The sequence below is a fragment of the Schistocerca cancellata genome, chromosome 12 (assembly GCF_023864275.1).
Source record: "Schistocerca cancellata isolate TAMUIC-IGC-003103 chromosome 12, iqSchCanc2.1, whole genome shotgun sequence".
In the NCBI taxonomy this organism is placed as follows: Eukaryota; Metazoa; Arthropoda; class Insecta; order Orthoptera; family Acrididae; genus Schistocerca; species Schistocerca cancellata.
This window is the reverse complement of record NC_064637.1, coordinates 73945618-73959285: the sequence shown is the minus strand read 5'-3', so window position 1 is coordinate 73959285 and position 13668 is coordinate 73945618. Positions and strand designations below refer to the sequence as shown.

Here is a 13668-nt window from a genome sequence, read left to right as displayed (position 1 = left end):
GGACAGATCCGGAGATCTTGCTGGCCAGGGTAGTTGACTTACACCTTCTAGAGCACGTTGGGTGGCACGGGATACATGCGGACGTGCATTGTCCTGTTGGAACAGCAAGTTCCCTTGCCGGTCTAGGAATGGTAGAACGATGGGTTCGATGACGGTTTGGATGTACTGTGCACTATTCAGTGTCCCCTCGACGATCACCAGTGGTGTACGGCCAGTGTAGGAGATCGCTCCCCACACCATGATGCCGGGTGTTGGCTCTGTGTGCCTCGGTCGTATGCAGTCCTGATTGTGGCGCTCACCTGCACGGCGCCAAACACGCATACGACCATCATTGGCACCAAGGCAGAAGCGACTCTCATCGCTGAAGACGACACGTCTCCATTCGTCCCTCCATTCACGCCTGTCGCGACACCAATGGAGGCGGGCTGCACGATGTTGGGGCGTGAGCGGAAGACGGCCTAACGGTGTGCGGGACCGTAGCCCAGCTTCATGGAGACGGTTGCGAATGGTCCTCGCCGATACCCCAGGAGCAACCGTGTCCCTAATTTGCTGGGAAGTGTCGGTGCGGTCCCCTACGGCACTGCGTAGGATCCTACGGTCTTGGCGTGCATCCGTGCATCGCTGTGGTCCGGTCCCAGGTCGACGGGCACGTGCACCTTCCGCCGACCGCTGGCGACAACATCGATGTACTGTGGAGACCTCACGCCCCACGTGTTGAGCAATTCGGCGGTACGTCCACCCGGCCTCCCGCATGCCCACTATACGCCCTTGCTCAAAGTCCGTCAACTGCACATACGGTTCACGTACACGCTGTCGCGGCATGCTACCAGTGTTAAAGACTGCGATGGAGCTCCGTATGCCACGGCAAACTGGCTGACACTGACGGCGGCGGTGCAAAAATACTGCGCAGCTAGCGCCATTCGACGGCCAACACCGCGGTTCCTGGTGTGTCCGCTGTGCCGTGCGTGTGATCATTGCTTGTACAGCCCTCTCGCAGTGTCCGGAGCAAGTATGGTGGGTCTGACACACCGGTGTCAATGTGTTCTTTTTTCCATTTCCAGGAGTGTAGATGACAGACACACACATACACATTCATCAAATGCCAGTCACACACACAACTGCAGTCTCAGGCAACTGAAGCCACACTGTGAGCATCAGAACCAGTGCAGTGCAGCCGTGTGCAGTTGGGAGGTTAGACACTGGGCAGCAGAGAGTTGGAAGAGGGGGGGGGGGGGGATACCAGAAAAGGAGATAAGTAAGAAGACAGGGGGTGATGGTGGAATAAAGGCTGTGTAGTGCTGGAATGGGAGCAGAGAAGGAGCTAGATGGGAGAGGACAATGACTAACAAAGGTTGAGGCCAGGAGGGTTACGGGAACCTTTCTCCACTACCTCCCCTCCCCACCTCGCCCCTGTGCACTTCCCAGAAGCACATCCCTGTCCTGTCCACCACCCCAACCCTACTATCCCTCCCCCTACATGCCCCAGCCTCCTTCTTACCACCACCCAATCGCCACTCCCATCATGCACTGGTGTTGCTGTTTGCAGTGTGATCTCAGTTGTCTGAGACTGCAGTCCTGTGTGTTTGAGTGTGTTTGCGTGAGTGTGTATGTGTGTGTCTGTCGTCTATTTTTGACACGGGCCTTACTGGCCAAAAGCTTTATTTGTGACAGTCTTTTTGTTTTCCCTATCTGTGACTCAGCATTTCTGCTACATGATGAGTAGCGACTTTCCTTTTCATGGTATTGTTACATTCCATCCTGGATTATCCATTATTAGGTTTAATGGTTGCTTGTCAGATACAGAGGGGGGTGGGGGGTTTAAATCTAAACTGAAATGAAATGAAATGATTGTACGGCACTGTTGGCCGGGAGATCTCATGTGGGGAGTTTGGCCGCCGAAAGTGCAAGTCCTTTCCAGCTGACGCCACCGCGGCGACTTGAGAGTCAACGATGATGTAATGATGATGAGACACACACAAAACTCAGTCATCTCAAGGCAGAGAAAATCCCTGACCCCGCTGGGAATCGAACCTGGGACCCTGTGTGCGGGAAGCGAGAACACTACAGCAAGACCACGAGCTGCGGACGATCTAAACTGTATACTCAAAATTGCATTAAAAAAAAAATTAGATCACCTGGCAAAAGAATATGGAAGATAGGAAGATACATATTTATGAATTAGGAAGAGGGGGGGGGGGGCATGTGTATGTGTAGCGGTGCTGTACTGAGGCCATGGCAAGATTGGCCCTCACCTAGGGAGAAGGCACACATCTTCCTATCTTCTGCCTGCAAGAAGAAACGTTTTCCTCAGCACAAGAATGGAAATACACACTGTTGTCGCAGTGTCATTTCGTCCAAGTAACATCATAAAGAAATAACAACTACTACTGTATATGCATCACTTGGATTATGTGTCAAAAGTGCACTTGGTTATACAACTGTTGCGTACATGGCTGGCGTATGTTCAACAATGGAGTTTTTGCTGCTACTTCACTACAGTATTGTAGGACCTTAAAGGTTGGCAAGTCAGTTATGGAGCAAATAATATGCTGTTGAATCGTAGGCTTCCTATTTTTGCCAATTTATGCCAACTGAGGACTGGAATGAAGCTGGTTAAGCTAGACTGCTTTAATGTATTAGTTAGAAGGATAATTGAAAGGGAAACAGATCTGTCATATAACACAGCATTTCATACCAGGAAAGTGTTAAATGAGAGCTCTGTATCTTATTTTGAAGAAAAAGCAGCAGCTTTTGCTACCAAATATAATAAAAATATTGACAAAGCAGAACTAGTTAATGAAACAGTTGCTTCGAAATTCCATATCCCATGACTATAATATCAATAAGTCACTGTTGGTACTGGCCAACTCATACAAATACCTGTGTGTAACACTTTATGGGGATATGAATGGAACAATCACATGGGCTCAGTCAAGGTTAAAGTAGAGAAGTGCAATCAGTTTACTAAGGATATTGCTTACAAATTACTTGTGTGACTGGTTCTAGAATATTGCTCAAGGGTATGGGAACCATACCATATAGGACTAACAGGGGATATTGAATGTATACAGAGAAGGGCAGTGTGAATGGTCACAGGTTTGTTTGATCCAAGCGAGAGTGTCACGGACATACTGAAGAAACTGAACTGGCAGGCTCTTTAAGATAGACATAAATTATCCTGAGGAAGTGTATAAACACAGTTTCAAGAACCAACTTAAATGATGACTCTACGATAATACTACAACACCTATATATCGCTCACATAGAGATCATGAAGATAAGATTAGAATAATTACAGCATTAACAGAGGCATTCGAACAATCGTTCTTCCTGTGCTTCACATGTGAATGGAACAGGAAGAAACCCAATAACTGGTACAATGGAACATACCCTCTGCCATGCAGTTCACAGTGGTTTGCAGAGTATAGATGTAGATGTAGAAAGAGCTGACGAAGAACACTGAGGTGGTTTCCCATTTGGATATTTTGAATTTTTTTAAATGAAGTATGGGTTACAAGTACTTATCCAAACATCAAAATAGCTTTGAGGATATTTATGATAGTTTTGTCAAAGTTTCAGCAAATTAAAGATCATAAAAAGTACTTAACATAATTATCTGCTCACTTTCAAACAATAGTTAATCAGTTAACAGTGTGTTAGAACCAAAAGTAAAGTGGTGTTTGAATATAAGAGGATTTTTGATAATCTGTACTTCACACACAATTATTAATAACACTGTAATGCATTTCTTCTTGTACTTTAAATTAAGTAGAAGTTAACATAATGGTGGCTACTCAACTTGAAAAGTGCGATACTATTTGTTCAGAAATCAAGCTGAATTTTACTGGAAGTAACCTCTTTATTAGAGTGGACATTACTGGAATGTTCCCAGGTGTACAAGACTCAATGGTGTTTGGATATTGTCCTCACATGGTATGGCTGAAGGTTTCCAGAATGTTGCTAATAGTGAACAGTATCTTGAAGCTTCAACACCAGGAAGTTTTCTTTTTTTAGAAAAAGGAGCTTGTTACACAATACTTGAAAGTAAAGTCATAAACACATAATGCTGATACCACACACAATACCATAAAAGTATATCACTTGAGACTTCTGCTTACACAGACACTTCACACTCATGATGAGCTATAACACTGTTTATGTACACATATTATCAACAGCATACACTGCACCATTGGGGAAGTAGTTGTTTTGTGTTGATCCAGAATGTTATAGTTCCCTTGAAAGACCAGAAGCAGGTGAATTGAGCCACTCGGCAATGTCAGCCTGAAAACGTTGCCTCCAGGTCACTTTCTCTTGCAGAGATTCAACAGCACGCTCTATTGTTGTTGTTGTGAAGTTGAACTGGCCTTGATGTGAATCTATGAAAGCTTTAAGCTGCAAGAACAAAAGAACACAACTATCAAAGTTCAAAAGAATAGTTGACCTCCACTGGATAGATATGTACCCAGTACAACATTTCATACAGGGAAGGAACCTACATTGTACACAGCCACTGTAAAGAAATTTTAAAGAAACAGATAATACTGATTTATAGGTGTAAAGCAAAGTGTAAGGTTATAGACAGAGAGATGCCGAATGCAACTCATTTGACTGTCATGCAGTCTTTCACAGAACCGAAAGAAACTCCGGTCATATGTAGAGGCTGTTACACACACACACACACACACACACACACACACACACACACACACACACACAGCTTTTGGAGCCAGTGGCTCCTTCTGGCAGGAGGGATGAAGGAAAAGGACTAGAGAGATTTAGGGAAAAGAGGGTACCGTTTAGAAAAATCACCCAGAATCCTGGGTCAGGGGAGACTTACTGGACAGAATGAGAAGAAAAGTCTTTCCTTCTCATCCCATCCAGTTTCTTTACCTGTCCATTTACATTATACAGGGTGTTTCAGAATGAACATACTGGTTTTAAGGCATTGTAGGATTTATTACATTCAATTTACAATTGTAAATAATACATCTAACGAAAGAGCAACTCAAAGAGGTTTGTTTGTATACCTGCGTGCAATGGGAATAGTATGGAGTGACAAACAGTGAGCAAAAAACGTGTTGAACAAGTGTGAGTCTGTCATGCTTAGCCCCAAGAAATATCCCCATGAAAAATTTATGGGCCTTCCTTTATTGATGAATCAACTGTAACTGATGTTTCTTATCTTGATGTGCTACAGCTATGACGAATGCCACAATGGGAAGAAGCTGAACAACACATCTTTATTTGGGAGCAAGATGGTGCGCTGCCTCACTGGCATAACTCAGTACACAACTGGTTAAACAATGTTTTACCCAACAGCTGGACTGGGCACAAGGGGCTGGTTGACACAGCATTTTATGTATGACCATCACATTCACACACAATCTAATGTGACCATTGCATGTGCCTCCAATACTAGCTGATCTATCCGACTTTAGAAACTATGTTATTGCAACAGTTACTCCTGACACACTGATCAAGGTTTTGGAACAACTCACCTATCAACTAGATGCGTGATCGGTATTCACACTGCATAATTGTAAAAAAACTGTGTTTCTCTTTCATTTAGTGTATTATTTATAATTGTGAGGTGAATGTAATACGTGTTACAAAGCCTTAAAACCCGTATATTCATTTTGAAACACCTTGTATTATGATTAATTGATTATTTTCATTGCATAAATATTCACTTAGCTCTTTATAAGATTTCAATGTGGTGCAGAGATTGGCAAATTGCTCAAATTTTTAGAAATGTAAAATTTTACACACCACAAAATGAAAAAAGGAGTATCCTATAACTATAATAGTAATGAGTCACTGTTGGAATCGACCAACTTGTACAAATACCTGAATGTAACACTTTGTAGGGACACAAAATGCAATGATCATACAGGTTCAGTCGGGGTAAAACAAGTGATAGAACTCGGTTTACTGGTAGAATACTGGGGAAGTGCAATCAGCCTATGAAGGAGATTGCTTATAAATCACTCATCCGACCCATTCTAGAATATTGCTGAGGTGTGTGGGACCTATACCACATCAGATTTACAGGGGATATTGAACACATACAGAGAAGGGCAGCACAAATGGTCATAGGCTTGTTTAATCCATGGAAGAGTGTCACCGAGATACTGAAGGAACTGAACCAGGTGACTCTTGAAGACAGACGTAAACTATCTTGGTTGGTTGGTTGTTTTGGGGAAGGAGACCAGACAGCGTGGTCATCGGTCTCATCGGATTAGGGAAGGATGGGGACGAAAGTCGGCCGTGCCCTTTCAGAGGAACCATCCCGGCATTTGCCTGGAGTGATTCAGGGAAATCACGAAAAACCTAAATCAGGATGGCCGGACGCAGGATTGAACCGTCATCCTCCCGAATGCAAGTCCAGTGTCTAACCACTGTGCCACCTCGCTCGGTAAACTATCTTGTGAAAGTCTGTTAACAAAGTTTCAAGAACTGGTTTTAAATTATTACTCTACTACAACACCCTATGTATCGCTCAATTAGGGATTGTGAGGATGAAATTAGAACAATTACTGCATGCAAAGAGGAATTCAAGCACTCATTGCTCTTGCATACCATACATGAATGGAACAGGAAGAAACCCTAATAACTGGTATAACTATTTAAGACTGATATATTTTGGACTGTTCCAGTCTCACATTTCTTATGAACTGCTAGTATGGGACCACTCTACACAAATAGATGATATATTGAAGATACAAAAAAAAGTCACAAGAAAAATGTGTAGGGCTGAACCAACCACTGTCAACCTCTGTTTAGAAACCTCAATATACTTACAATTGTAAATCTGTATATATGTATCTCATCACTATACATTAAAACAAATATCAAAGAATTTCCTATAAGTGGAGATATACACTAGCACATCACCAGAGGAAAAATTAAAATGAATATTCTGAGACACAGACTAGCAAAATCGACCCATTCACCCACGATCAGCACCCTAACAATCTTTAACAAATTACCACCCTCAGCATGATCTGTGCCTTTGGAATTATTTCAAAGAAAACTGTACAGCTGGTTGGCTGAAAATCCATTTTATAACAGAATTTTTTGATGAAAAAAATATGACCAAGTATTAAAATTTAAAATATATGGCTAAATGTTTGTAGTTGTGCAGGTAATTCAGTACAAATGCTTGTAATTGTGTATATAATTAAGTATAAATATCTGTGATTGAGCACGTAATAAAGTATACCAAACCTATGTTAAAGTGTATGGTTAACATTTGTAATTGTGTGTATAACTAAAAATCATTATTATGTATAACACCTGAAGCCTGTTCCATCATGCTGATGATCAACAGCAAATAACGATGAAAAATGGTATGTGTACTCTGCCATTCACCTCACGGTGGTTTCCAGAGGATAGCTGTAGATATAGATTTAGACGCTTAGTGCAGGAACTGGCAGTTGATTGCCAACATAAATAAATGTCACATATTGCACATGAACACACTACTGTTTGTAAAAAGTGAAACACTCAGAAGCAACAGTCTGTAACACGCCACAATAAGAGGACGTATAGAACAGCAGAACCACAATAAGCGATTTATATGGCAGAGAAGTGGTGTTCACATACGCCCAACAGGACCCTCTTTTGTGTGACATGACAGGTCAGTGTTACACAAACCCCAGTTGGTGTGGAGCCATCATACAAAGTGGAAAAGTGTAACCAAGTGGCACTATGCCTTGCCAACATCACAGGGTGGAATATCAGCATTTGAACCTTGTGCGCTTGGCCATAATTAACATAAAAGCTTCATCCACAGTGTTGGCATAACATTAGAGCACTGCAACATGTATGGACACATACACATTGACAGATGAGGACTAGACTGGTGACACACGTCACGGTGCCAACTCCCATTCACTGGAACCCACCAATACCATAGACAGCAATGGGCACGTGAATGCTGACACTGGTATATTGAGTGACAAAATGTATTATTATTGGATGAACCCCTCTTCAACCTGTCCTACAATGACGGCTGTACCCACATTCAATGCCACCACGGTGGACGCTGTTCCGGCGTGAAGTCAAGTGCCAGCACACCAGGTGGGAATGTTAGAGCAGAGATGGCTGCGAGACGACATCACCTAATTGCACACTGACAGACCCCTCTCCAGGATAACAACACAACGGCAGTGCCCTCGACACGAAGAGAACACAAGTGCCGCAGTGCCTGGCTGCGACCCAGTTATACGACTTTGGCAGCTCTACAGAAGTGTCGAGACCAGTGACCTGGATGGAAGAATCCACTGTATTACTTCCCTTGTATTGGAATTGTGTATACTGAAGAGATTTATTATTTGCATGTTGCCCTTTATTTGTGACATTGTAAATTCTCAAAGTTAAGTACTGTCGAAACTTCCTGGCAGATTAAAACTGTGTGCCGGATCGAGACTCGAACTCGGGACCTTTGCCTTTCGTGGGCAAGTAGTTCGCAGGAGAGCTTCTGTAAAGTTTGGAAGGTAGGAGACGAGATACTGGCAGAAGTAAAGATGTGAGGACGGGGCGTGAGTCGTGCTTGGGTAGCTCAGATGGTAGAGCCCTTGCCCACGAAAGGCAAAGGTCCCGAGTTTGAGTCTTGGTCCAGCACACAGTTTTAATCTGCCAGGAAGTTTCATATCAGCGTACACTCCGCTGCAGAGTGAAAATCTCATTCTTAAGTATTGCCATTTATATTATCGTAATAAAAACTGATTAATACGATTTGCTCAAATTGTTGTCTAGCGATCTGAGAAATCAGGTTTCTAGGCACCCCATATTCGACGAGAAGGTAGGATACAACAAACGCAATCAGGTAAACTGTACTGTTGAGCCGCAATGCAGACAAATGCAGAGTGTGATGGTTTGGGGCACCATTACCTATAACACGTGATCTCGCCTCCTACAACTTGAGGGCAATATGAACAGCTCCTGCTACATCAGGGATGTTATACAGCCCAATGCACTGCCCCTCCTGAAGGCCAATGCAGATGCCACATCAGCAGGCCAACTCCTGTCCGCATGTGGGGAGGAATATGAAAGCCTTCGTGGAAGAACGAAGGGATCTACTGCTTCCTTGGCCTGCGCATTCGCCTGACATGTTGCCCATCAAACATGTCTGTGATATGGGCGGTCAGCAACTTATTCGTTCAGGACCTCCTGCAGCCATACTTGATGCTTTGTGGATGCACCAGTAAACTGTGTGGCAGAGTATTCCCCAGCTGCATACTCAGGCGCTCTTAAATTTCCTGCTGAGAGATCTAGTGGCTCTGATTGTAGCACGTGGTGGTGCTACTCTGTACTGAATTTCCACAGTCACAGTGCATGCACAGGTCTACAATACTGTCATGTCCCTAGTCTGTGGAATAAATTTCATTGTGATCACTTCTCTCTAGTCTTGGTGGTTCACTTTTCCAAACAGTAGAGCAAATGGAAAATGGTAAAACTGATTGTTCTTTGACTGCACAATTCTCAACAAATCCCTGATGGTAGTGACAACAATCTAGGAGTATCTGCCTGAAGTGATGTATAATTAAATGACCAAGTAAAGCTAGAAGTGGGAAAAGTATTGCGAATTGTAGTTTACTCATCTCATAATATACTAATGCTAGTCATTTGATTAGAGTACAAGAGACGGATCAAAAAATGGGTGGTACAACTGCACTGGTATAAAACTGCAGATTTTTAAATAATGACCAACAAAATTTCCTTGGAGGTACAGTTCACATGTTTTTAGCGATTATTTCTGTAGTTTCAGTATGCACAATACACTGCCCAATTTCTCCAAAAAACAGTACCATACCTTATTACTGATGGAAGTGCATCTGAATCCTCACACATACTTTGTGCCTCGATAGATAAGAACAATCAACTCAACGAGCGGTGGCAGGAGAACACACACATAAAAGATGATTACACTTATGCAAGCTTTTGGAGCCAGTGGCTCCTCCTTATGGCAGAAGGATTGAAGGTCTAACAACCCTACCACAACAAAGGTCAAAATTTAATAATGATTGTGGTGTTGCTCACACTGCTAAATACTGCATTTTCGAGCAACAACAAAGTTATTATGTGGCAGGTGTCATTAGAACACAGTTAATAAAGTCATTTCATGTAATAATGAATAAACTAAGCACTCATCTTTTTGTGTTTCCCTCGCTGGTCTCATTGTAAAATCATGGCTCAATCGCCGAAAATCTAGGTGGTGATTCCAAGCTCGGATGCAAAGAGGCCTAGGTTTTATTGTGCGATATTCAAAAGTACAGCATCGTATGGTAGCAAAACATGGACTGTGGGAAAACCGGAACAGAAGAGAATTGACGCATTTGAGATGTGGTGCTATAGACAAATGTTGAAAATTAGGTGGACTGATAAGGTAAGGAATGAGGTGGTTCTATGCAGAATCGGAGAGGAAAGGAATATGTGGAAAACACTGATAAGGAGAAGGGACAGGATGATAGGACATCTGCTAAGACATGAGGGAATGACTTCCATGGTACTAGAGGGAGCTGTAGAGGGCAAAAACTGTAGAGGAAGACAGAGATTGGAATACATCAAGCAAATAATTGAGGACGTAGGTTGCAAGTGCTACTCTGAGATGAAGAGGTTAGCACAGGAAAGGAATTCGTGGCGGGCAGCATCAAACCATTCTGTAGACTGATGACAAAAAAAAAAAAAAAAAAAAAAAAAAAAAAAAAAAAAAAAAAAAAAAAAAAAAAAATTCAAAAGTTTTGTAAATGCGCTTCACAAACCATTCTTGAAGATTACACTTTTGCAGGACAATGGTGATGTAAAAAAATAATCAGCACTCTGAATTTAAGTTACACTTCTTTTTTATTACTTCAATATCACGTAACACACAAAACATCACTTCACAATACAAAACATACTTGAAAACATCTTCCTCACTGTTAAAGTTCACATTTTATAAACTGGCTACAATATGCATCTTTCCAACATGATGTCCAAGACTTGATTCTCTCAAGGTCCGACTCTCTAACAAACTGCTTGTGCGCCCAAAAATCAAGAGTTACAAGTACGTCAAAGATCATAGTGACAAAAGAAAGAATACACATAAGAATAATAGCATTGCAACATAAACATATCGATGTATCAAAGCACCTCTACATTAATGAAATCAAATCTGAATGTTGTCTCAGAAACATGTTAACTACTTTACAGAAACACAGTAGAATATTGCTGGTATCGAGAGGTTGAGTTGAGGTGACGTAATGGTTATGTAATTCAAGTACCATTACAAAGGGGAAGGAAGAGGGGAGAAGGAGAAGGACTGGAGAGGTTTAGGGGAAGGGGTAGATTTCAGAAAAGTCTCCCAGAATGGTGGGTCAGGGGAGACTTACCAGATGGTATGAGTCTGCATAGTGGAGGGTACCACTATTTGTCATTTACATTCCTGTTCCACTCACAAACAGAACAGGGGAAAAATTACTTGTCTAAAAGCCTCTGTATGAGCTGTAATTTCTCTTACCTTACTTTTGTGGTCTGTATGTGGAATGTACACTGGCATCAGTAGAATAATTCTGCAGTCAACCTCAAATACTTGTCCTCTAAATCTCTGAAATAGTGCCTCACAAAGAGTGTTGTCTTCCTTTCAGAGATTTCCATTTGAGTTCACTAAGCATTTGCAAAACACTTGTGCACTGATCAAACCTTCTGCCAACAAATCTAGCAGCACACTTCTGAATTGCTTTCATGTCATCCTATAATCTGAACATGGTGTGGATCCCAAACATTCCAGCAGTACTCAAGAATGGGTTGCACCAGCATTCCACACTGAAGAGCCAACGAAATTGGTACACCTGCCTAATATTGTGTAGGGCCCCCGCAAGTACACAGAAGTGCCACCAACATGGTGTGGCATGGACTTGACTAATGTCTGAAGTAGTGCTGGTGGGAATTGACACCATGAACCCTGCAGGGCTGTCCATAAATCTGTAAGAGTACGAGGGGATAGAGATATCTTCTGAACAGCACATTTCAATGCATTCCAGATATGCTCAATAATGTTCATGTCTGGGGAGTTTGGTGGCCAGCGGATATGTTTAAACTCAGAAAAGTATTCCTGGAGCCACTCTGTAGCAAATCTGGATGTGTGGGATGCATTGTCCTGCTGGAGTTAGCCAAATCCGTCAGAATAGACAATAGACATGAATGGATGCAGGTGATGAGACAGGATTCTTACGTATGTGTCACCTGTCAGAGTCGTATCTAGACATATGAGGGGTCCCATATCACTCCAACTGCACATGCTCCACACCATTACAGAGCCTCCACCAGCTCAAACAGCCTCCTGCTGACATGAAAGGTCCATGGATTCTTGAGACTGTCTTGATACATTTACACCTCCATCTGCTCGATACAATTTGAAACAAGACTCATCCGACCAGGCAACACGTTTCCAGTCATCAACAGCTCAATGTCAGTGTTGCTGGGTCCAGGCGAGGCATAAAGCTTTGTGTCCTGCAGTCACCAAGGGTATATGAGTGGGCCTTCGGCTCCAAAAGCCCATGTCAATGATGTTTTGTTGAATGGTTCGCACGCTGACACTTTTTCATGGTTCAGCATTGAAATCTGCAGCAATTTGCTGAAGGCCCTTCTGTCAAGATGAATGATTCTCTTCACTCGTCATAGGTCCAATTCTTGTGGGAGGATACAGAGAAAGTACGAAGAAGGGCAGTTCATTCTGTATTACTGTGAAATAAAGGAAAGGGTACAACACATATGATATACAAACTGGGTGGAAATCATTAAAAGAAAGGCATTTCTCATCATGGCAGGCTCTTCTCATGAAATTTCAATCACCTACCTTTTCTTCAGATTTGAAAATATTTTGTTGGTGTCCACTTACTTAGGAAGGAACAATCATCATAATGTAATAAGAGAAATTAGAACTCACATGGAAAGATTAAAGTGCTCATTTTTTCTGCTTGCTGTTCGAGAGTGGAATGGCAAAGAGAAAGCCTGAAGATGAATCGAAGAACCCTCTACCCTGAAATCCACAATTAAGTTCCTGGCAATCATGAAGATGCAAATGATTTATTGTATTGATGATGCACACAGGGATGTTTCCCAACTCACAGTCCTCAATTAATACAGATCAGACAGAAGGTCGTGATTCAGAAAATGTAATTTATCCATTAAATAAGTGGCTTATAATTGGGGAAGATCAGGTCTATTGGGCAGGTACTCGAGTTCCCCTACTAGAGTTGGTGTAACTTCCACATTACGACATTTGCGATATGGGGCATCTTATGTTGAATCGCAGCCAGCACAGAACTTGGCAAAATGCTTCCACAGTGATGTTTTCTGACGGACATGCTACCCCATACGCATTCTTCATTCTTTGATGGATGTCTACAGATGTCTGTCCTTCAGCAGACAAGACAAGAATAATATGTCCCGTTTGGACACATATGGTGATAACGTCACCATACTTCATGTTTCTGCACATTTACTGCAAGCACATCAGAAAGACATGAATGCCCAAATCCCCATGCCTACATCTTGGTACTTATATATCCAAGTTGGAGTTGCACTACATTGCACATATGCTACAGCATTACCCTGAAATGGAAACTTTTTGATCGCCCTTTATTTACATATGCTTTTAAAAGAAATGAAAATCTGGTC

At 42.4% G+C, this 13668-nt stretch overlaps 1 protein-coding gene across 1 annotated transcript in view; it reads right to left on the bottom strand.

Annotated features, from left to right (window-relative positions):
- Positions 1-1462: 1462 nt before the first annotated feature.
- LOC126109466 (aminopeptidase Ey-like) overlaps positions 1463-13668 on the bottom strand; it is a 261112-nt gene continuing 248906 nt past the window's right edge. Inside the window, exon 20 of the mRNA XM_049914495.1 lies at positions 1463-4395. Within this exon, the coding sequence (XP_049770452.1) occupies positions 4228-4395 (168 nt within the window). The 3' untranslated portion in view covers positions 1463-4227. The remainder of the gene's footprint in view (positions 4396-13668) is intronic.